General features: G+C 49.8%; 1 protein-coding gene across 1 annotated transcript in view; it reads left to right on the top strand.

Moving 5' to 3' along the window:
• SLC22A23 (solute carrier family 22 member 23) overlaps positions 1 to 25,386 on the top strand; it is a 179,700-nt gene that overhangs the window by 1,518 nt on the left and 152,796 nt on the right. The window contains exon 2 of the mRNA XM_021697195.2: positions 7 to 531. Coding sequence (XP_021552870.2) covers positions 7 to 531 — 525 coding nt within the window. The remainder of the gene's footprint in view (positions 1 to 6; positions 532 to 25,386) is intronic.

Raw genomic sequence — 25,386 nt, 5'->3', positions numbered from 1 at the left:
GGGGAGATCCAGCCGCTGCCCGCGCCGCATCCCGCCGCCGGCGGCCCGCACTCGGGCTGCAGCTCGGCGGCGGCGGCGGCGGGGGCCCCGAGCCTCCTGTTGCTGGACTACGACGGGTCGGTGCTGCCCTTCCTCGGGGGCCTGGGCGGGGGCTACCAGAAGACCCTCGTGCTGCTCACCTGGATCCCGGCGCTGTTCATCGGCTTCAGCCAGTTCTCGGACTCTTTCCTCTTGGACCAGCCGAACTTCTGGTGCCGCGGGGCCGGCAAAGGCGCGGAGCTGGCGGGGGTCACCGCCACCGGCCGGTGGGACGCCGGCGACGTGGCCAACTGGACCAGCCCCCCGACCACCCCCTTCTCCGCTGCCTCCTGGGGGGCCGCGGGCAACCTTAGCAACGGCAGCGGCGCGGACGGGGGTGACACGCCACCCCTGCCGTCCCCTCCGGACAAGGGGGACAACGCCTCCAACTGCGACTGCCACGCGTGGGACTACGGCATCCGCACAGGCCTCGTCCAAAACGTGGTCAGCAAGGTAAGGGCTGCGCCCGCCCCGGCCCCGCGTCCTTCTCCTGAGCCTTTCACTCCTGGATCTCCTCCACCCTGCCCTCGGTCTCCCTCCGTGCAGACCGAGGTCCCTTAAAGCGATGCTACCCTGTGTGTACGTGCATCTGGCATTGGCTTAATCCTCCGTCCCCCAAACGAGATGCATTTGCCTGGGTGTGAGGCGGGGGCTTTTCGCTGCCTTCCTCGGGGAAGCTGTCTCCCAATCCTAAGGGGGCTCCGTGGCCTTTCCTAGTTTGCACCCAAACTCCTGCCCGAGTGCACGTTTGTAAAGAGAGCCCCTCCCCCACAAATGACTTGAGCTCCCTTCCCTTACCCTTCCAGCTGTTAACCCTCATTCAGGCAGGGGTGGCCCTCAAGAAAGGTGAGGCCGCTGACCTGTCAGCCAGTCAGCTCTGGAAGACTCGCCTCATTCAGGGTCTGATGCCTGGAGCCAGGACCTCGGTTCTAGTCTTCTGCCAGGCTAGTGGTCTCCCACAAAGAAATATCTATCCATGGGACTAATGTCATATTCCCAGATGTTCTTCTTCCTGGCAGACCACAGTCATCCGGTGCTGGGTTTGCAAACAGGCTAAAGCCAACTAAAGAACCCAAGTTAAGAGCCACAGAAGCAAAGAGCTTTCGCAAATTCCCTTTCCCTTCTCATTGTGCTCATTCCTCTCCAAAGATTTGCTATTTTTGACTTTAGATTTTGCCACTCCAGTGTTCCCTCAAATGTCTTCTCGGGACTTCAGGAGTATCTCTAGAGTATAGGAAGGAAACTAAGAATTTGTTTTGTGTCCCCGGACCACTGCCACTCCCACATAGCAGCTGCTTTTGTCTGAAGCATCGAGACCCTGGGAGGCTTTAGCTGAGCAACCGCCTTGCTCAGAGTCCAGAAGGAGCCCCTCTGGCAGAGGTACTGCATTGTGTGAAATGAGCAGCAGTGGTTTTTGAGAGGAGCTGTGTGGCGGGCAGAAAAATCAATCCCGGAGACCTCTGTGTTTTCTGATTTTTCTTAACATACAAGAGACATTTATTAAGCAATTTGGGTTTTTTGTCCGTTCTGTGTTTTAAATAACTAATTTGTATTTCAAAGTAAGTATAGACCTCCCCTCCCCTTCTGGGCAGTTCTGAGTTTTAAATGCTTTGTTTAAACGTGAGACTGAAGTGTGACAGTGTGCATGTGCTTTTTCCCCCCAAATAAGTGTTAGTAAACAGTTGTAGCTCATGGATGTGTAACATGAAACTCTTACATCATCATAATCCTTGTTTTAATCATGTACCAACCTGGCAAGAAATGATCTGTCCTGTGGGAACTGACAGGATTAGCTGTTAATGGGGAAGATCCTTCAGGCTTGGTTCACCTTGACACCCCCCAGCCCCAGCCCCAGCGCCTCTCCTTTCCAAATGTGTTCCTGTGACTCTGTTTCCCATCCATGCTGGGCAACATTTGTTTTTGTTGTTGTTGTTGTTTTGTTTTTTTTTGTTACCAGTATGGAAAAAATTCAGAACAATGACTATAGAGACTATTTTAACACCCTTTGTATGTCTGTGCAAGTAAGGATTTGGTGACATTTTCAAATACTTTAAACCCCTTTTTAAAGTAGAGGAGGAATAATAGAGATCAAAGCAAACGTGTTTAGAGGGTGCTCTGTCCTGGGGTCAGAGGCGAGGGGAACTTGAAAGTTAGGAGGAGAGATAGAGCATCATTATCCTGGTGGTGGGGACCCAGGGACTGCCCGATGGCGGGGATGAGAGCACTAAAATAGTCCTTGAAAACAGGCTTTAAAGGCAGAGTGGAGAGCTGGCCAATTTTTCTAAATTAGCACTCAGGTGGGTCAAAGATGGCAGTAATGTGTGCCCTATGCTTTGGGGCTGCTTCAGAGCTCTGTCATGCTTACCTGTAGCTGACAGGGCAAGGCTGGGAGCTGAAGACCTCGGGACAATAGTTAGAGACACATTTTCTTGTAAGATAAAGACTAGAAAGGGCATACTGATTTTCTCGCACAAATAAGATCTAAATAAAGGACTGTCCTTCTACAGTGTTCGATGCCATAACAAAAGCCTTAAAGAGCTCTTTAAGCACATTTGGCATATACTAAGGCCGCCTTTCAGCTTCAGCTGGATGTGCCCACAGATGCACAAATATGGACCGTGATGGGTGCGCAATTCTAGAGGTCAGATGCCTGTCAGCTTGGTTTGTAAGAGCAGAAGTGCAAGGTGTCACCTTCCGTCAGTGGATGAAAGTTCAGAGTCCGAGAAGTTGCCTTTTGTACCCTGTTTCCCCACTCCATACCATCATCTAGCCACTTGAAAATAATCTCCCACAATGTCTCTGTCATTCAATTCCCCTCAGCGTGTATGTGCCCCTCCAATAAGTGTCCTATTCTATCTCTAAGTGTTGGGGGGGGAGGGGATACAGAAAAACTGCCAGGCATATATGATGTTTTATTGTGTTATATTATACATACGTATTTTATTACGAATATATATTGTATTACAAATATAAATATACATCGTTAATGTATGTCATATGTAGTACACAGCTTGTCACATATAGGTTGTAATAGCACCTGCACATTTGAAACTGCCAAGCCAGTTAGAATCCCAGGTTATTGTAGTTAAAAGGGATCTTCAGGCTGACAAGCCTCTCTCCTCTCCTGATCAATATCCCTGACATGGGTACCCCTTCCAGGATGGGAAGGGAGGGCCCCATTGGCTAGGCAGCTCACTCCATGCAGACAAGCACGTTTTGGGGTGAATATAACCCAGGCCATCTCATGCCTGTTTGCATGGCTTGCTCCTCTGAAGGATTCTTTTTCCTTTATATAATAGGTGTTCAGATATCGGAGAATACCCAAGTTTCTTTCCTGGCTAAAAAATCTCCAGCTACTTCCGCCATTCCACACATGACAGAATTTGCCATGCTGATTGCTCCCCTTGGCATGAGTGTCTCTTAAACATGACACTCAGAACACAGCCTGGCAGGCCCTGTGTGCCCTAACTACAAGGGAGCATGGATGGACACTGTGCTTCCACTAACAAAGCCTGCACAGTTGATGCATGAAGGCTTTCAGTGAACACGACAAGCTTCTATCTGGAGACCGTGGTCACCAAATCTTTGTGGGATTGCGTTGTCAAGGATTTCTCAGGCTATGCTTCTGTGACATGGCACACAATTTAGGTTGCTTCGTAATAGTTTTGCGTCATTACATGTCTCCTGTTAGTATCTGCTTATTTCTGTTTTGTGCCTTGGTCTTTGGTATTTGTTCCAAAATTTTCAATGCCTTCAAAATAATAACGCACCTTTCTTTTGTGCAACCCTATAAAGTTTTCCAAACGTTTCCTTTTATTATGTTACTTCCTTTTGTGAATGTTGACTAATCCAAGGCCAGTCTTAACACTGAGCATTATCTTGGATATTCAGTTAACATGTACGAGAGTGGGCCAGGAGCTGTGTACCTTGAACCCTGTGTTCAACTTCCCAGGGACATTCATAGCTCTGCATTTTATCTCCCAGCCATGCCTTTCCGAAACAAATCTAACAAAGTTCTGAGTCACTTAGAGGTCAGCTCTGGGAGAACTGAGGCCGGACATGGCTCCCTGTCCCACACCAGCATCCCCAGGCAGCTCAGATTGTCAAAGATTTTACACAACGTTAAAAAAACACAATACCGCTGACTTTAAAATATTCCTCTTAATAATTTGCATCATTATCCTGCGTTGTTCTGAGTGAATCCTCCTTGGTTTCCAGTGCTCACCACTTCCTTGAATAGCCCTTGGAATGTTGCCAAAAATCAATGTCAGCTGCTAAACTTTCTAAGCTCCCTTCTTTTTCTTTATATAATATAAAGTTTGGGATGTTCGTCCCCGGTCTTCTTACACTTCTTCTGTTCTCCATGAATTCTCAAAGATTGCTGGCTTTCGTCCTGTAAGTACATCTGAGAGTTGTTTAAATATCCTGGGAAGTAATTTGTATTCTTTTTCTGGGGCTCAAGTCTAGAAGTATTTAAAGTGATTCAGTACAATTTAATTAGGATTAAAAATAATTACAATTTCATTGCAATAGTAATATTTTAAAAATAACCCAGTGTCAGGTCATCCCAGTGGTGGTTGATTTATTTTGTCTAGTGTATACAACACAGCAGTGAACATCTTTATGCAGCTCTCTGTTTAGAGATTGACCAATAGATAATGCATGCACACGGTACAGAAAGCAGACCGTAATAGTAACATTGCCTTCCATCTCTGCCTCCAGTTTCCCTCTTCAGAAGCAACCATGGTTACCAGTTTCTTATGTATTCTTCTAGAAATAGTCTAAGTATATTTTCATTTATATATTTGTCTCTCACAAACAATGACATAATACATACATTGTTCTATGCCTGTTTATACCACTGTCGGGGATAGATGCCTATCACCAGTGAGAGAGCCCCTCAGTTTGCTTCTGTAATACTATTTCTGCATAGTATTCCATTGTATGGGCAAGCCATAATTTATTTAAGTAGTCACCTACCAAGGGGGTGCTGAGGTTGTTTCCAGTCTTTGCTGTTATATAATATGTAATGAAATTCTGGCATGCATGAAATTCTTAAAAGTGGAAGGTCAAAGTAGGCTACATTTTTATTTTAATAGATGTTGTTAAATGATCTCTCTAGAGATCTTACCAATTTCCGCTTCCATCCGTCAAGCTGGAGGTCCTGTTCCCTATACCCTCCCTGACCAAGGACTTACCACACTTGGAAAGGTCTCCTCATTGGATCTGTGAGGTGTATTTGGTGGTGGTTGTCATTTGCATTCCTCTTGTTAGGAAGGAGGTTAAACATGTCTCTGAAATTTTTTGAGCCATTTGTTTCCTTTTCTTTGAACTGCCCTCCTGAGGTCCTTTGCCTATGTGTGTGTTTTGGGGGAGGAGTATACAAAAGTTCCCGTAGAAGTGCTCCAAGCAGAAGGTTAATTCTCTCTGGATGTCTTGTAAATGTTTTTCCCCTGGCTTTTTTTTTTTTTTTTTTTTTTTTTTTTTTATGGTGTGTTTGTTATGCAGAAACTTTTGGCTTGTATAGAGTCAACTTAATCTTTTCTGTTAGGGTTTCTGGGTTTTGCATTAGATTTAGGGCTTCCATAATCCCGGAATATTAGAAAAAGACCCATACTTTCTTCTAATATTTTTTTGATCTTGGTACCTCTGTCATTTGGTGTCGCAGATACCCATTTTGCTTGGATTAAACTAGTAGGATAAATTGCTAGAAAGGGAAATAAATAGTAGGCCCCTGGATACGACCCGCATTTCATGCAGGCTTTGACTTGCTCCTAACGACATTCTAAACACTGCATTTGGTAGTGACGCCAGTGGGAAAACCAGAAGCTAAATGGTTGTTAAGCAACCCTTGTCATCTTTTGGGAGCCAACGGTCTACCCCACGCCATGGGGCTCACCTTTCCTGCATCTTCTTGTTCTGAGCTGGCTGCAAAACCTCTTTTTTCTCCTTTTTTTTTTTTTTCCCCTCTTTTTCCTCTTTTGTCTGTAGCATTTTTTGCAGGTCTCAATTCATTTTGGCCTTCAGTCCAAAGTAGGATTGAGTCAAAAGTTGATGCCATTTGAAACCACGATGGGTTTTCTGAATGTCAGTCCTCGCGTTGCCACAAACCAGCAGTGAGCTTGAGCCGCTTGGCCTCTGCTGACTCTGAGCCAGTGTGCGCTTCTCTGTCGAGCTGCACACTCAGGAATGTCCGTTGGTGGCTTCAAGGCAGCCATGGTGGGAGCATCTACACCATGGAATTGGCAAACACTACACCTCGGGGTTTTATGTTTTCTGCAGAGATCCAGTTGTTAAACCATCCTTACACCACTAAGTGCGACTGGAGGCCACTTCATTCCCTTTTTTTTTTCTTTTAACTTTTCTCCTTCCTTCCTTTCATAGATGAGTCCCTCTTTTGGGCCAAGCCTTGTGCTATGTATTCGGGATAGAATGACAGATGTAGACAGCTCCAGTCCCATAGAGCTTATAGACTAATGAGGGAGGCACACCTTAACTAATAATAATCCTTTAAATACATATGGAGTTAAGTGTGTGGAAAGAAAGGGAAATGAAAGACTAGAACAAAAAGCCTGGCCTACACTGACTGGTCTCTGAGTGCAACTGACATCTGAGTTGAGATCTTAGGTTTGAGTGGGAGAGGGAGGAGAGAGAATGGCATTTGCAAGGGTCCTGTGGTATGGTGAGAGCTTAGAATTGCTAGGAGGCAGTGAAGGTGGGAACGTGGGGAGGGGTGGCTATGAGTCACATTCAGAACATCAGCCGTGAGATGACCCGAGTCACCTGAGGGGATGAATTGGGATGGAGGGCAGCAAGGCAGAGCCTGTGGAGAAGGGGAGCTAGGATGGGGAGTGGGGCTCTGTGGAGAGGCAGAGGGGAGGGTGCAGAGCATTTGATGGGGAGAGGTCGCCTGACCGAAGGTTCTGGGGAAACCGGGTGGTTTGGGCTGTGGGAAGGAGGCCGGCCAGCCCAAGAAGAGGTTCTGAGGAGAAGCTGTGGAAAATCACATCGCAGCTGCAGGTCCAGGCCAGACTTGGGGCAAGTGGGCCTGAAGCCTCTTTCCAGGGCTATTGCTAGGAAGCAGCACTGGCCCATTGGAGTGTTCCAGCATTTTCCCTGCCCTCCTCCTCAAAAGGGGGGAGTGCAAATTGAATTTGCACAAAGCTGAAAGACCCTGACATAGGAAACCATCAGTCTAGAGTTTACTTCGATCCAACCAGCTTTACCTTTACCAAATGCCTAGTGTAGGTAAAAAAAAAAAAAAAAAAATTGTCCTGGGCACGGCTAACATATAATACGATCTCTTCATCCAAAGTCCTCAGTTTACAGATGAGAAGACTGAGGCTGGAGTGAGTGTGGGGGGTGTCGCTGACTTATCCAGAGCCACCAGCTCTGCAGGGGCTAGAATCTAGCTCCCCTCACCCTGCAGGGTGTTCTTGCCTCTGCTCTGGGGCGGCCCCCGCCAGGGGACAGGGGCCAGCAAGCGCTGGCGGGCACTTGCTGGCCCCTGTTCCTTTTGTCCGGCCTGTCAGGGATGGCCGTCCTGTGGCCGCCTGAGAGGGAAGGGACACGGCCTTTGGGAGCTGTGCGCTGGGGTGGGGTCGGTGGGGTTGGGCAGGGCTCCTCTCTGGGCACATTGCGCTGAGCTCTGCTCCTTCTGCCTGGCCGGCCTGCTCCTCCTTCCTTCAGCCAATGTGTCCCTGTTCCTCCTTTGGACTTGCTCATCCTCACTCTGCTCTCCGGCCCTCGGCCGGGTCTCTCTGTCCTAACCCCAGCTGTGTGGTGGTCAGAATGCACCCTGCCCCTCTCCACCCCGGAGCTGTGTCTGACGCGTCTTCTACCCACGAAGTCTTCCCTGAGACTCCCTGAGCTCACCTGAATCTGCAACCATGAAAGAGGAAGAAGGGCTTTTCCGTCTGGCAGGAGTGGGTTCAGGTCCTGACGGCTGCTGAGGACCAGCAGATATTAGCAACAGCCGTGACAGTCACAGGTACAGCTCCATGAGCTTTATCTTTGGGAGAGTGGGTCATCGCTCGCCTTCCCGGGAGGCTAGAATGAGAACAGCCGGGGAGAGCCCACTGCCCTCCCCGCCAGGCGCCCGGCAAACCCCGAGGAACCTGGGAATCTCAGATCCCGTTCTCCCTCCTGTGTGTGGGGGTGAGGACCAGCCGAATGAGTCAAATGAGTCATCTGAGAAATACTTCGGTGGGGAGGAGCCGATAGGCCACACCTGGGAGCATGATTTATTCCTTGGGCACTCCAAGGTGTCTGTCCCCTCCCCTCCGCCCATAAACCCATCACGTGGGGGGCCAGGTGTGCCTTCCTCCAGGATGCAGGAATCCAGGGTGGCCTGAGGAGTCTGACCAAAACGGACCTCTAGTCTGATGAACAAGACCATGTAATGGCTTTGTTTGTTTTCAGGTCACTGGTCACAGGGCTCCAAAGGATCTGAAAAGGAAAAGGCTTTTCTGGCCGACCTCGAGGAATCAGAGAGCAGGGTTCTGCCAGGGGCTTCACACCCCCACAGAGGTTTTGGCTCAGGAACTTGAGGTCATGCCGTTGGATGGAGAACCATCTACACGTGTTAAAAAGTCTGGGCTGGCTGTGCTGGTGGATCAGAGAAACTGTGGAATTTTAGAGGGGTTGGTGGTAGCTTTGGACCTCGGTGGCAGGGGTCAGAGAGCTCACCTCAGGGGCAGGTGGAAACCGTGCAGAGGGCCAGGCGCCCCCCGAGGGCTGCCCCACCCACCCCGAACGCTGTCCTTGCTGACTTGTCATGAGAGGGCAGTCACTGACCTCTAGCCTTCAGACCTTGATCATCTGTGACTGGGGGCTTGTTCTTTCATTTGCTCAAGGCTGCTCAGTGCTGATCATTATGTGTAGGCAGATGTTCCTCCAAACAAGTGACCTAGAGATTGGCAAGGCCTCTATTTCTGGGAAAGAGGGGCAATGGTTATTGACCGATTGAGCTAGGTTCCCCTAAAATAAATCACTGCTGAAATAGAATACTGCCTGAGGCCACTCCATTTGCACAGGATTAGATTCTGTAAAACCTCTCGTATGACTCTTGGTTGCAAGTGAGGAAAACAAATTTCACATTACATTAACAAAATAGAAAAGAAATGTATAGGAAAGATGCAGGAATGGCTCAGGGAACCTAGGGTGGGATCTGAAACCAGAAAATTGTGGGGGAGGGGTTGAATCAGGAGCCCTGGTGCCACTGCCCTTCTGTCAGGAGTCACGTGTGCTCTCAGCCCTTTCTCCAGAAGTCAGCTTTGTTCCCTCTACAGGCTGACTTTGCCCATGCTTTTGCTTACCTGGTCAGGCACTGGTCAGCACGGAGGCGCTGCATTCCTCTGTCCATTCCAGATTCCTGGGTGCAAATCTGATGTCCAGGCAGGTTTCAGAGTAGAGGATGTGGTTACCCAGCCCTGGGGGTCTCCTGCAGACCATGTGGCAGGGGGTGGTAGTAGCTATTCTTCATTAGGATGGAAGGGATTAGAGATGAATTTTTTTGGCAATTAATCGAGAATAATTGAACATTGATGATTGAACCATTACATACTTAAAAGTATTCTTTTTCTTCCCAGAGACTCAGGATATAACTTACCTGGCAGCTTAAGCTTAGTATGGAATTGGCTGGGATACTCCTCCTGAGGCTTCTTTTCTAGAAACAGTGATACATGGTCTCAGTTATTAGCTCCAGATCACAGAGAGAGCTTGGAACAAGCCCTTGGGCAGTCACTGAAACAGTTTTACAAATCGTTCCCCCCACCCCTGACCCCACACAGGGTGAGTGTTTTTCCAAACCTTTCTGCTGGTCTCAGGACCAGCTACATCATTTGTGGGGCCCAGTGCAAGATGAAAATGCAGAACCCCTCATCCAAAAATTACTAAGATCAAGAGAGTGACAGCCTAGCTTTAAGCCAGATGTGGGCCCTTCTGAGCGGTGGTGCTTCTCGTGGGGGCTCCAGCCCGTTGTCTCTCACAAAGCCAGCTGTCACGGCTGCAGAGCTAAGCAAGGATCCCTGAGCCCTTCAAGTCTTTCTTCCTGATTTTTCAGTGTCTTTCCTCCTTCTCTGTGCCTTGGTTGTGTTTTATATCTTTTTCTAGATGTCTTGTAGTCAGAGTGCAACATACTTTTTGTGCGTCTGTTTTTCCCAGGGAACAGCTTCACAAAGCCCTAGCCAGTTTTGTGTTGAATGTTTAGTTCACTCAAGGTATGCAGCAAGAAGGAGCCACGGAGGGAGCCTTCTTACATTTGAAAACACTGCCCCAGAAGTGAGACAGTTGGTTTACTTATCTGAGCAGTGAACCAAACAGCTGAGTCATAGGGATGTGTGGTAAAGAATGTTAAGTCATAGGAATGCTACTTAAGTGTTTGTCTCCCTTTTATTTATTTATTTTTTTAAATGGAGAGGATGGTCAGTCCTTTCTCTAATTTAATTCTGCCAAAAGCGAACAGTCACACTTTATTTCTTGGTATCATTTAAAGAAGAAGTGCAAAGGAGATGATGCTTGCATCAAGCAGCTCAGACGTCCCAGTGGTCATATTAAATTATGGCTGGGTTATGCACTCAGCATAGTAATTTGCACTACAGAGTGTTTCCTCCCAGATTAGATTAAAAGCTGCTTTTTCTCTGTGTGTTTAAAAGATGCTTTACAAATTGGGCACCCTTGATTGTTACATACTGAGGAACTCCACTGTTCTCCAATGAATATACATGAGCGTTTGCAGTGAACACAAAGTTTTTGTCCTACTTTTTAAAAAGTTTTTTTTTTTTATTGTAAAATCCACATAACATAAAATGTACCATTTTAACCATGTTTACGTGTACAACTGAGTGGGATGAAATACAGTCACAGTGTGCTGTGCAGCCATCGCCACCATCCATCTCCGGGACTTTGTCATCTTTCCAAACTGAAACTCTGTCCCCATTCACCGCTAAGTGCCCAGCCCCCTCCGCCTCCCCCTGCCCCTGGCAACCACCACTGCACTTTCTCTCTCTGAATCTGACTACTCCGGGGACCTCACCTCAGCGGAGCCATTCTAGTCCTTGTTCTTTTGTGACTGGCTTTATTTTACTTGGTGGAATGTTCTCAGGGTTCATCCACATTGTAGCATGTGTCAGAATTTCCTTCCTTTTTTAAGGCCGAACCATATTCTGTGCTAGGTATAGACCACATTTTGTTTATCCATTCATCCACTGATGGACCATTGGGTTGCTTCCACCTTTTGGCTGTTGGAAATAATGCTGCTGTGGACATAGGTGTCGTTCTATACTTTTTGAAGACTGCTTCGTACAACCCTTTCATCCCTCCCCTCCCCCGTTAGAGGTGATTTCTGCAGTCACTTGTGTGGTGCCTGGCTCTGGTCCTTCTGTCAGAACATCTGTTCTGTAGGCAGGCCTTCTGCTCCGCCTTGGGTGGGTGACACAGATGGGTAGAAGATGGTCTCTGCCTTGAAGAAGGAGCTCGTGGTGTAGCCAAGACAGTTGGTAAATGGAGGATTCTAGGCCCAGTGTGGGACCAGCTGAGTCGAGCGTGTGAGGGCCGGGAGCTGAGGGTGAGGGGTGCAGAAGTGCTCAGGCCCAAGAAAGCCCATGAGGTATGTGCTCGGCCCTGGGAGTTCCCACCGTGGCAGGGGGAGCCGGGTGCTGCAGCCTTTGAGCTGGGCCCTGAAGGAGGGCTGGGGTCTTGAAAGATAGAAAGGGCCTCGTCTGCGGAGGAGCTAACACAGGCTGGGAAGGGACTAGTGCAGGGCGTGGAGGGGGACACCTGCAGCAGAACTTGGGGCCCGACTGCCCAGGCCTCCACAGTCCATCCTTGGGGATCGGTTGGGTTTTCCCCCAGTAGACAATGAGTTATCTGAGGTTTGTAATGGAGAAACGAGAGTAGAGACCCAGGGCAGAAGAACCCCCGGGCCCAGGCTGGGTCCATGTGGCACTGTGTCCTCAGGACCCCTACGGCAGGCCTCTTGGCTTCTGTCCAGCCGCCGTATGCTGCCCCTGGAGCACGCATGTTGGTGTGGGCCTCCGTGAGAGCCCTCGCAAAGCCCCCGTCACAAGCCTGGCCACGTCCCAGGGGCTACGGCCCTAGCACTGTCTGTGTGTCCGTGCTCTTGGGAGGCGCCAGCTTTGCCCAGCGTCCCTGCCTTGCCTGCTGGGCCTCGTGGTCTCTGCGCCCCAGATGGTGTCAAGCCTGCCTGATGCCAGATCCCTGGGACTGCTTCGGCGGTCTCGGTCAACTTCTGCGGGGCGTTGCCGGTGACTGCTCAGTCCTTGACACTCTCTCCTTGGGATTGGCGGGGGCAGGCTGCTTTTCCAGATTTTTCTTGTGCTCTGCTGGTTGCTCTTCTCCTTCGAGAATCCTTTCCACCACCTGCTCCCTTCAGATGGGTCCCCAGAGTCTCAGTCAGCTCGGGCTGCATAACAAGTACCACAGACGGGCTGGGGGTGGGGGGTCTAACAGACATTTAGCTCCTCTCGGGTCTAAATGCTGGAAGTCTGAGATCAAGTGTCGGCAGGGCTGTTCCTTCTGAGGCCTCTCTCCCTGGCTTGCGCATGCCACCTTCTCCCTGGGTCCTCACACGGGCTTCCCTCTGTGTGCGTCTGTGGTCTAGTCTCTTTTTACAAGGACACCAGTCCTGTTGGATTATGGCCCATCCCAATGACCTCATTTTAAGTTAATTACCTCTGTAAAGGCCCTATCTCCAAATACAGTCACGTTCTGAGGTACAAAGGGTCAGGACTCAACATTTGAGGCTTTGGGGTTTTGGGGGGGTTTTTTGGTTGAGGGGACATAGTTCAGCCCCTAATATCTGAGTTCCAGCACACACCCTAAGTAGGGCAGTGGCAGATCTTTCTCTGTAACCCGGATGTCTCCTCAGAGCCCTAGCTCTGTGTGTTTGGTTACCTGCTAAACCAGACCTCTCATCTGGCCCCTGGCCCCTGATCTTATCTACCCCCCTTGCCTCAAATCCCAGTGATTTTGATTCTAAATTGACGATGAAAAGCTTTTTTTTTTTTTTACTTCCTTGCTTTAGATCCATGACCTTCAGGATGAAGTTAGGCCTGGTTGGCTGGTTTTCAAGGTCCCTGATGGTCTGTCTGCACCCTGCATGCTTCTCTTGCATGGGCCCCCATCACGGTCGTGCAGGGACCCTGTGCTCCAGACCCCAGTTTCTCAAACAACCCTTGATCTTTGCAAGTGGTGCTCCTTCAGTCCAGAATCCACCTGCCCTCCCCCATCGTCCCATCACCTTCTTAAGGCCTTTCCTGGCTCCCTATTTCCGCCCCCTACCCACCAATCCTCCACCCCTGCTTTCCTGGCCCAGATCTGTATCCCCAGCACCTGGCTCTAGTAGGTGCTCAATTAACATTTCCCGAATGGCAAAGGTAAACAGATAGTAAAGGGACCATTACTCTCATCTGGACAAGGTAAGGTGATTTAATTCTAGGATGACAAGAAGAGGAAGAGGACAGTGGTACATAGGTCAACTCAGACCAAAAGTCAAATTCCAGTGAGTTTATTGAAAGCTGAGAAATAGCAGCTAATCAAACTTGAATTCCTACCGGGCTCTGGAATGGGTTATATGTTGGCTTTAGTCACCGTTTTTCAGAACTTTAAGTCCCAGGGCTTTTTCTTCTCATGAAAGTGACATACTGAACAGGTCTGAATCTAGGATGGCAGTGTTGGTGGCTAGAGCTCTCAGAGTCACCTGGGAGCTTTTGGAACTTGGGATCCAGGCATCAGTTGTTTAAAAAAGTTCACTAGAAGATTTCCAGGTGGATACCCCCCAAGGGACATTGGCCAATGTCTGGAAATAGCCGAGAAAGGGGATGCTACTGGCATCCCCTGGGTAGAGACCAGGGATGCTGCTGAATATCCCACAATGCACGGGACAGCCCCCGCAGCAAAGAATGATCCAGTTGAGCATGCCAAGTCTGAGAAATCCTGGTGGAGGCTAATACAAAAGTTCATTGTATTTTCTGACCATACCCGACAGATGGCCGGGTCAGCCGGGGTGAGACCTTGGCTCCTTTGTAACCCACAAGGGGAGCATTGGTATGCGGGCTCAGGAGCTATAGAAGGGCGATTCATCACACCAGAATTATCACAGTGCAGCCACGGCCCGTTTGCCCTCTGTGAAGAAAGGGTTTGCTAAGTGCATAAATGGTGTAAACTGAGGGTCAGCGGGCACGTTTAGCTTACCTAGGGAAGCACATTATGAAACACTGCCTTAGCATATTTATGTACAAATGAAGGTTGCTAATGACCAAGTCACTCATTAAAGTAGGTCCTTTGAACCTCTGCTTGGAATAATGGCTAATTACTTGAAAAGGAAACATTTATTTGGAAGTAAAGGTATTTATTTTCAAAATGCCTCTAATTCAGACTAGTCTTTTCCATAATTAATTCCCATTAAGGTGGTTTGAAACGTTTTCAGCAGCAGGAAACAAGAACCCCCCCCCCCCCCCGGGGGACACAGACACCAAGCACTAGAAGACTTCAGAATCAAACATAAGCACTACTTACATTCACTGAGTAACAGACTGGGGTTGACATCTCCCTTGGGCACAGGCAGTGAACCTAAAGTGATCCTAGCGTGACATTTACCCGTGCTTAGGGCCAGCACCTGTGAAAGTAAGCGTGTGCGGTGTTAGCTGGGGCTGCTGGGGACGTGCCCCCTTCGTTAACCTAAGCCAGCCTCCCCGCCGCAGGGAGGTCCAGGCCCCAGGCAGCCTCAGCACCCTCCCCAGAGAGATCTTTTCTTCCTTAGATGTTCATGGCATCATCTGTCTGTTCCACTCATTCGTATTACTTTTTGGGAGTTTGTGCTTGGTATTCTTGGTATCCCTAATAAAGAACTATCAGGGGCGCCTGGGTGGCTTAGTCGTTAAGCGTCTACCTTCGGCTCAGGTCATGATCCCAGGGTCCTGGGATCGAGCCCCACATTGGGCTCCCTGCTCTGCGGGAAGCCTGCTTCTCGCTCTCCCTCTCCCACTCCCCCTGCTTGTGTTCCCTCTCTCGCTGTCTCAGTCTCTGTCAAAAAATAAATAAAATCTTTAAAATAAAATAAAATAAAGAACTGTCAAGGGCCACAGATGGTCAGAGAGCTGTGTGTCCTGGAGCTGGCCAGAGGGTCTGTTCTGGCTCTCAGAAGGAACTTCCAAGTAGTAAATAAAGATGTCTCAACTAGAGGTCATCCAGTGAGAGGTAGTGAAATGCAGGAAGGTGATGTTTCTTCATAGGGGCCTCCTTGTTTCTGGAGCCATATTGCTTGGTGAGTCATCCAATCTTCTGTGTTCCAAGGTAGGGTTTTTATTATTTCAATAAAAGTTTTATTGGGAAGTTTTTCTGGGAAGTCCCATAAGAAACAGCTTTTCAAATATGGGTATTGTCTAGGCTATCAGGGTGTTTCGGGTTTCGTTTTTCTTTTATTTTTGGTTTTGTGTATCTCCTGATACCGGTTTGAATTGAATTGAATTGTGGTTTAAGTATAAGCAGTGGTGTCTCTCTTTAATTAATTTCTCACCTGCCATCGGATTCTTCCCCATTTATAGTTCTAATTCTTTTTTGACAGAGTCTCAGATAAGTGACTAACAGGAGGGGTGGTGAAAAGGAAAACTGTGACCTCGATTATGAATCTCATCTCCAAAAGCAATTTTTGGGGAAACTGAAATGACCTTGAACAGGCAGAAGATTACCAGGGAATTTAAAGACTCATAGTTTACCATATTGAAAATAGGTTTTTAAGTCTGCAGAAGGCATTTTCTCTTTTAGTCTGGGAGGCAGTGACACACAGCAGTCTTTCTTCAGTCATCTGTTCAAATCGATCTAGTAAAGATAGTGGTCTAGTCTCAGATAGTTAAAAGCATATGCAGGAAATATAGCCCACGGGAGAAGTCCAGAGTACTGTGTCGTATTCAGGCACTGTGCTGGAGCTGCAGGGGAGAAGGAGCCCATGAGGTGGGCCTTGGAGAATGGTGGTCCCGGGGGCAGAGACGGGCAGAGGGAAGCAGGGAGCCAAAGAATGGTGAAGAGGAAGAGCAGGTAGGAGTGGGGAATAATCAGAATGTAAGTCCTTGGAAGGAGGGGGGAAAGCACTTGTTTTCAGTTAGGAGGGGAGAACGTGCAGTGTTGGAAAGGATTTGAAAGCTTGGAGTTCATCAGGGTGCTGCACATCGCAGAAAACCTCAGATCAAACGGGCTTAAAAATATATACAGAAATACCTGTGATGTTTCTGGAAGTCCAGAGAGAGGATAGGCTCCCCTGCGTGCTTCTAGGCCTTCTCAGCATTGGTTCATTCTAATGCTATATTATTAGTCTGTGCCACAGATTGGGTGGCTTAAACGACAGAATTTATTCTTCATGGTTCTGGAAGCTGGAAGTCCAAGATCAAGGTGTTGGCAGGTTGGTTCCTTCTGAGGCCTCTTTCTTCAGCTTGCAGGTGGCTGGCTGTCTTCTCCCTGTGTCCTCCCATGGTCTGTCCTCTGCACATGCCTGTGTCCTTATCTCTTCTTATAAGGACGCTGGTCAGTGACCTCATTTTAACTTAAACCTCTGTACAAACCCTTTCTCCAAATACAGTCACGTTCTGAGGACCCGGAGGCTAGGACTTCAACAGATGTATTTTGAGGGGATACAATCAGCCCGTAACAAACGCAAGGTGGCTTCCCACGACAGCGGGTCATTTGCTGCCCCCTGCCCCCTTGTGACTTGGAGAAAAGGAAATAGCCACCTTCTCCTTGAGCATGGTGGGTGAATCCTCCTCTCTAGTGGACCCCACCTCACCGCATACCTGCCCCTGGACCAACACCACTCACCAGGAGATGCCATGTGTGCTGTAGGGATGGGCCTCCTGACCCTGAGTCATATGGGAGGAGGGTACCTGCACAGCTGGGTTCTGCAAAGAATGGAATTGGCGAGAAGAGGCGTTGTAAATGGCCAGCACAGCCCATTGCTCTCTGCCGAGGAATCTGGACTGTGGCAGGTGATGGAGGGTATTGAAGGATTTTGAGCAAGGTCACGGCAGCATGACCTTCCCGGGTGCCCTTCCTATCCCCACCGCATACTGGCTGCTTTGAGCAGGCCTCTCTCTTCACCCTTGCAATAAGCCAGCGAAGCAGCCCTGTTACCAACATCTGCCAGGTGAGGAAACTGAGGTGGAGATGCAAAGAAACCTGGCCAGGGACACGCTATTACGATTGGTGCAGTCAGCACCCTCCAGTGCGTCACCCCAGCTCCAGCATCTACGCTCTCTCCATCCGCCCAGTGTCACATTTTCAGAAGACAAAGCTGGCTGTGCTGGAGGAGATGAGGGGATGGTGCTAAGCCCCTGGCCAGGTGTGCTGGGGAAGGGAGAGAGACCAGACTCGCTGGCGAGGCAGACGAAGGCAGGTGGCGGGCCACGAAGCATCCAGGGGGTCTGAAATCAAGGTGTCGGTGGGGTGGGTCCCTTCCAAGGGCTGGGGGGACAGTCTGTTCTAGGCCTCTCCTGGCTTCTGGTGGTTGCTATAATCTTTGGTGTTCTTGGCTCGTAAACGCCTGGCTCCAATCTCCCACCTTCATGTGGCCTTCTCCCTGTGTCTCCTGTCTTCACATCATCCTCCCAATGTCTGTGTCTCTGTGTCCAAATTGCCCACTTTTCCTAGGGACCTCAGGGGAGGTCACTCAGCTCACACTGAGCTGGGGCCCACTTTAACGATGTCACTTTAACTTGATTACCTCTGTGAAGACCCTGTCTCCAAATGAGGTCAGGTTCTGTGGCACCAGGAGGACTTCACCAGAATGTGTTAGGGAGACACAATGCAACCCACAACAGAGTCCTTTCAGGGAGGAGGAGGAAGGTTCGAATCGCCGGAACACAGTGATTTTGTCTTTCACGTCGGTTTTGCAGGAAGACGGCTTTCCATCTATGTTATCTACTGTTGGAATCCAGGTGGTGACCGAAGGGGGCAGGTAGAAAGAAGAGGTGGCTGAGAACAGGATGGGAGGGCCTGTGGGGCATGTCACGGGGGGCGGCAGGAAGGGAAGGAAGAGGACCAGGAGGCTGCGGCAGGATTACTGGGCTCAGTGTCCCACACGTGTCACCTCTGAGTCCTGACAACCACCCTCCTGAGAAGTGGGCCTGGCTCCGGCTTACTCAGACGGAACTTGGTGTTCAGAGAGGCTAAAAGAACGTGGCTACACGGACCCAGCTGAGCAAAGTGGCAGGGGCGGGGTTTGCGCCCCGGAGGGTCTGCGTTCCAGTTCCTGCTGGGGCACCACTGCGTGGGTGAGCCTCAGGCTTCTGCAGGTGGGCATGGCCGTAGCTCCTTCCCAGCGTGCTGCTAGCCCCACCCGTGTTTCTAGGGAGGACTTTGTAAACCAGGGTAGGGCTCCTGTTTTGCTGGCCTTTGATACAGTTACAATAACGCTCTCGTCTTGAACTGTTGGACAGACAACCCATAACCACATTTGTTAAGAAGCTCAGGCCTCGAAATAGCAACTGTGTGAGTTGTTCGCTCTCTGTTCTGAGTGCTCGGCCAAGAGATCTGCTTAGGCAGAAGGGAAAGTACACACAGATGCCTTCCCTCCTTGCCCTTAATCTAGCTATTTGAGATGCTCTGTCAGCGAATGGTGGTCGGTGCCCCGTGAGCCCCTGCCCCTTTGCTGCCTGCCTCCCGAGAACTAGCAGAGGAAGGAGCTGCGAAGCCCCAATCGGTTGGGCATTTCTGTCTCGTCTTTGGGGACCCATTTAAAACCATTAAGGGCAGATTTTTTGAAAATGGAGGTATCATTAACATGTCGGTAAAAGGCAGAGATTTTAAGTGTATAGTTTAGTGGGTTTCAACTCCCATTCCACCCAGTAGCCACCATCTAAATGAAGATCTCGAACACTGCCTTCACCCCGTTCGATACCCTCACGCCCATCCCATCAGCTCGCCCCCATAGGCAGCTGCTGTTTTCATTTCCAGCAGCAAAGCTCAGCTCTGCCTGGTGCAGAACGTCACAGACATGGAATCACACAGCACGGAGGCTTTTGTGTCTGCTGCGTCCCCCAGCACCGTCTCTGGGATCCGTCTGGGTTCCGGCGTAAACCCGCAGTCGCTCCCTTCCGTTGCCACGTGGTGTCCCTCTGCGTGTGCGCACCACGTTTTGTTTCTCTCGTCACCTGTTGATGGGCCCGTGCGTTGCTTCCTGTTTGGGGCTATGCCACATAGAGGGCCGTGAACGTTATAAGCTGAATTTTGTACATCCTTTCTGGTCTTTACTCCCTTTTAGCTCTAAAGTTTGGAAGTTGATTGACAGAATGAGAGCAGCTAGTGAGAAATCTTGACTTGTTTATAATCTAGGTAAGTTTCCTTCTCTGTCTTTTCTTTTAAAGGGTAGGAGCTAGAGTGACAGGGTACCTGTGGGGAGGGGGGCTACCATCTCTATGGGGTGGGAATCTCGATACTGTTTCCCTACCGAAGTGAGATGTGGATTTTTGACCGCACGGGTGTGGGGGGAGCGGTCAGCACCCCTAACCCCTGCATTGTTCAAGAGTCAACTGTAGTTTGATCCCATGTCCTGTGACACAGAGCCCCTGTGAGCAGCCAGGACTTCCTGCCTGTTTTGTAGCTCCCGCCTGCTGCTGGGACCTCGCTGAGAGCTTCCTTCTCCTTCCTCTCTTTAAGAAGTCCCGGGTGGGGTGCCTGGGTGGCTCAGTCGGGTAAGCATCTGCCTTCAGCTCGGGTCATGGTCTCAGGGTCCTGGGATCGAGGCCCATGTCAGACTCTCTGCTCAGCGGGGAGGCTGCTTCTCCCTCTGCCCGTGCCCCACCTCTGACCCCACTATGCTCTCTCTCAAAAAAAAAAAAAAAAAAAAAAACGACCCAGGTAAGCCTTGTGAGGACAGATAGCTCACAGGTTAAAGAATCTTTGGAGCAAACCCCAAACAGAGCACAGGGTGCATCTGTCACCCAGCCCACAGCTGAATGCAAATGGTGCCAAGGGCCCAGTTTGTAGGGGCCTGGGCCAAGGGGAATTCTTTTCTGATGGAGCCTGCCCTACAGAATCCTGTTTATTCCTTCATTGTAAGATTAAAGAGGGAGTTAGCGGGGTATTTCTCAACAGGGCTGAGAGAATGAGAGAAGGAGAGTCAGCCCCCCCAATCTGTCACCTCCTGTCTGGAAACCTTAAAGGAAGCCATGAAATGTAGGCAGACATTTCCCACCATTTTTAAACATACGAAGATGTGTTTTTCACAGGGATTTTACATTTCTCTGTGTTTGCGAATCAGTCAGCATTTTGTCAAGAAGCATGTTTGTGCTTGTGCATATGTGTCATCCCGCGATGAACTGCATTTTTTTTTAAAGCAGGTTAAGCAACCAGTGATGCACTTTTAGTGAATAACAGTTTAGAGGTTGGAGACCACCGGCATGTCAGCATGCTGGCACATTTATCCTGACGGCTGTTGAAGTGACTTGAGCCCAAGCAGAAGGTTCTCCCTCCATTTGGGTATTTAGTGCTTTGAACAGCATTTTTGCACCGGGGCAAAGAAGCTTGGTCCCTTTAGGTTTTGTAAAAGCAGTCCCATAATTGGGAAAAAGACATTTTTTAAAAAATGGTTTTAAACATGGGCTTTTGTCATGGGCTCCCAGCCAGCTCTCTCCCCAACACGGAGTGGCTGTGAGGGGGTCAGTGTGCGTGCAGCAGAGCCTGGGGCATCCTGTGTGCAGGTGCTGTGCGGAGAGGCGGGCCCGGGGCGGGGAGGCCAGCGTGGGGCTCAGTGCAGAAGACCCGGGTCTAGATCCCAGTGCTACATCTTCACCTCTGTGAAGCACTCGGGGTTCCTTAGCCTCTGGGAACTGAACTGTCAAGGTGGGGATGACACTTTGTGCAGGAGGCTTTGTGGGCATCAAATGAAATGGCCGATGCATAAACTCCCTCTCAGCAGAGTGTGTGCTTTGAGTCCTCTTCTGCAAGGAGCTCCCACTGGAGTTGGGAGGGCGGCCATGCAGTCAGCTCTGCTGGTGCATCGTACGGCTTGCGGCACTGTTCCAGCCATCCTTTAGACCTTTCAGACCGGAAGTATGGAAAGGCACCGTGCGTCCTTGAGATCAGCCCTGGCAAATGACTGAGCCACGGATACCTGGGACTACTCCACGCTCTCACTTTGAGAAACCCTCTTCCTTTAGCCCCACCTCGTCCCCAGGCTAGTCTGCTGCTCTTCATTTAGGTACATGTCCTAGGTCTCCTTAAATGTTCTGGTTCTCAGAATTTCCCTCTCTGTTCCTACTCTCTAAAACATTGTGCAGCTACCTCAGCTAAGACATGAAAGGAGTTCATACCACGGTGGGGTTAATCCTCCTCCTTTTCGGGCTCATCCACGTCTCTAAAGCTGTTAAGCAATGACTGGTCAACAGCCTGCAACCCTCACGCCCACCCACAGGTAGGCTGTTTCGAGAGGCTTTGCTACCCCACCGCGTCCCGTGAAGAGCCAGGGTCAGGGATTTGGTTGTCTTCCTCCCAAAGGCTGAGATCCTTAATCAGGGTATTTCTAACAACAGTAGCAAAGGCTAAGAGAAGGTTTGCTTTCGGTTAACATTCTAATTCCATTTAAAATCTGTAACCTGGTGCACAAGGCCCCTGCAGGACCTGCCCCCTTGCTCGCCACCCCCTTCGTCTCTGCCTCCGGGTCTGGCCCCGGCGTGGCTCCCCCTCCTGCCCCACGCTTCCCCCTCCTATCTCCCAGTGCAGCTTACTCTCTCACCCAGAGCCCCATGCCTGAGCAAGGATGGGACAGCTCACACCAGGAAGTCGTGATGGAAAATGGAAAACAGACCCTCTGATGCACTGTCCCAGCACCTGAAGGACATCTGCCATCACGGCTCTTCATTTCTCAGAGTTGTCTTTGTAATTCCTGGCCATTTTCCGCTCTTAGACTCTAAGCCCTTGAGAGCAGGGACAGCGCTTTCTGCCGTGTTATTTCCCTGGGGTGTGGCACTCAGTAGGTGAGTAATAAAGAGTCATTAAATACTGAAGCTGTGCCATCCTCTGACCCCGAGGATGAGCTCCTAGTGGGCCTGGACGGGCTGCTGGCTGTGGGACAGAGATCCGAAAGGAGAAGGAAAACCTACTTAGGCGAGGGCGGGACCCGAGAGCTTGGGGTAGCCTGCCTTGAACGTCGTGTGAGGTTGAAAGCAAAGGTTGAAGGGTGCGGGTGGCCATATGACATAGGAATTTGCGGTCACTCTTCCTTTTTTGGAGAGGGATTTTCTTTTCCACTCTTCCACTCACGGGCAAGTTTGAGGACAAAGGCTGTCTCGCTGCGAGGTATAGTCACTCCGGTGGCTCAGGGTCCTGGGATCCAGCCCCGGGTCAGACCCTCTGCTCAGCAGGGAGGCTGCTTCTCCCTCTGCCCATGCCCCGCCCCGACCCCACAAGGGTCTGGACCTTGCAGATTCTCTTGAGATTATACTCCCTGGGACTGAGAATACACAAGAAGTGGTTGCACCAGTACTTTCTGCTAATGTTGTAATTTGGGGTTCTCTTCGAAGTGATAATGCCATCTGTGTTTAAGTGACATGGAACCCAGACGAGCCCATTTCCCCCGTTCCAAATCTTGGCTTTGTCGTTGGTAGGACTGAAATACAATTGAATGGTTCAAGGTAAGACTTGAAGATACACTAAAAAAAAAACCCAAAAAACGCTTTTTTTAAAGTTGCGGTAAAATATACATAAAGTAAAATGTACCATTTTAACCGTTCTTAAGCATATAGTTCAGTGGCATTGTTCACATTATTGTGCAGCTGTCACCACCAGGCTTCTCCAGGACTTTTTCATCTTGCCCAACTGAAATTCTGCTTCTCTGGGGCCTATAGGCTGCTTTTTAAAGAATGAGAGAGGGGCTGCAGTTTCGTCCGGAGGACGCAAGTGCCACTGGACGTGGGCTGATGACGGAGTGGCCTCCTGCAACAGGAGCAGGGTCGAGCGGGGCAGTTGCCTTGTGTGTCCAGGAGGCTGAATTGTACACGGCTGATTGCCTTTTGTTGCAGTTGACCTTTTGCGTATCATTTCCTAGGAGTATTTAATGCTTGTCCATCTGTTACCAATTAGCCTTTGTAATCTCTTGCAAAGACAGAGGAAAACAGTTATCATTTTTATTTTCTCTGACTGAAAGTAGAAAAAAAAAATCCCTATGCTTACTTTCTTTTTTTTCTTCTTTTTTATTTAAATTCAATTAATTAACATACAATATATTATTAGTTTCCGAGGTAGAGTCCCATGATTCATCAGTTGCATACAACACCCAGTGCTCATTCCATCACGTGCCCTCCTTAATGCCCAGGCTTACTTTCAGTGTCCTTGGATTCACATGGCTAGCACCCCACCTCCCCTCATGTGGATTGCCAGGGCTGACAGGACTGTTTGACTCCGGCCTTAAAATCCCAGAATTGTCATGTGTTGTAATTTGCATTGTGATCAGACAGTAGGTCCTGAAGGGCACACCAGATATACATGGCAACATCTCTCATATTCCGCAATCCAAAAATATACCCTCTCAAGGGGAGGGAGGTTTCCAAAGTCAAATAAGTTTGGGAAGGGCCACATGCAGATCCCCCCTCTTCAGAATGCATGATGCATGTTAATAGCGTCAAGGCTCTGGGAAATCCTGCAAATGAGACCCTGGCTTCACTTTGTTTAATGGGATGTCACCATACATTATTTGACCGTCGATTCCCTTTCTGAAATGCACACCTACTGGTGCCCCTACAGACATGCTCCCTCGAGAAGATGCTTCAGCTGCTGACCCAGAGATGAATGTGTTTTAAAAGTGCAGCTATCCACGGGAGCACAATCCAGGGGCAAGCTTTCATTCAGGGACCATTCACTTTATCTCATCTTTTGCTTCCTATTTGCCTTAGAGAGGAAGAATGGAGACTACCTAAGTTAGCGCTATGGCAGAAAGACCCCGGCTTTCGGAGGGTCACCAGGAGCAGAACAGCTGCTTATTGTGTTCACCAGAAGGGGCTTCTCGTGACAAGTTCCTAGGTCCCTGTCATTCTAGTCCACTAGCAGCAGAAGGGTGACCTCTGGAGCGAGCCATCCCAGGCCCATCGCCAGCCTTCAATCTTGTGTAATTCTGACCACACTGCAGCCTGAAGGGGGCTGAGGACATCCCGCAAAGCTACATTGGAGGGCCACTGGGAGACTGCCTGGGGACCACGGTGTGACCACTTTGCAGCTACTTTGGCATGAAAGGGTCCCTGTTGCCCTTTCTCCTCTTGCTGAGGTTCAGACTGGCTAGCACATTCGCCGTTGCCCTCTCCCACACATCTGGCCAGGCCCGTGCGGGCTCCTGTGATCTGTCCTCAGGAGAATTGATTCCCGGTAGGAGGCAGTACCCTCTGGGAGATGATTTTGGCTTGGACTGAAGGATGGTTTGGAAGTTTGTTCAAGGCGGGGTCTTGGAGAACTGTCTGCCAGTGAACTTGGGCCCAGGATGTCAGAGGCACCCACAGTGGAAGGTGAGGGGCCCTCTCCTCCCCGCCCCAGGTAGGGCCGCCCCCCTGCTTCTCCCCGTCCCCCCTGGGCTGTATCTGCACATTCGTGCTCCCCGCCAAGCTCTGGGCAGCCGAGGAGACAAACTGCACAGTCACATTTTGCTGTCACCTTGCCAGTTCGGCCCAGTGTCTTTAGGAGATTAATAGTTCAAGGAAAAAAAAAAATTGTAAACACTGTTTTGGGTAGAATAGTGTCGTCTGCTACTTTTTCTCCTTTTTGGTCAGAGAAATAGTCTATCTAATAAATGATTGTGGAGTCTGGGACCCGGTGCTCTGTTGCTGTTCCCGTACGCTGCCTAAGAGGTCAAAGTGAAGGGCATTGCATCCTGGGGTCTGGCGGAAGACTTGGCGAGCACACAGAACCCCTGTGCCGACCTGTGCCCGTTCTCCTGGCGGTCCCTCCCCGGCTGGGAATACAGCTGGGCGCCCCCCCCGCCCCAAACCGGGGCAGCTTCTCTCCTGGCCTCTCCCACTCCCTGTGCTGGTGCTGGCCAGGCAGACAGGATGCACAACTGGTAAAAATACCCCTTCTTTCGGATCCCTTAGGGGTAAGCCTCCATGAATAAGGCAGCTTTAAATATCAAAAGCCTTTTTGAAAGTAGGTTTATTCCTCCCACATCCAGATGTTACTTACCAACAGACAGAAGCCCCCAAGGAGCTGCTGAAATGACAGACAAAATTAATAAGTGATAATCACCTTGTGCTAGTTAGTACACTAGACACATTCTTTATATGATTTTGACCCCTAAGAAAGCGACATGATAGGTTTTGT

This window comes from Neomonachus schauinslandi, chromosome 8, assembly GCF_002201575.2.
Source record: "Neomonachus schauinslandi chromosome 8, ASM220157v2, whole genome shotgun sequence".
NCBI lineage: Eukaryota > Metazoa > Chordata > Mammalia > Carnivora > Phocidae > Neomonachus > Neomonachus schauinslandi.
This window is presented reverse-complemented; position numbering and strand designations above follow the sequence as displayed.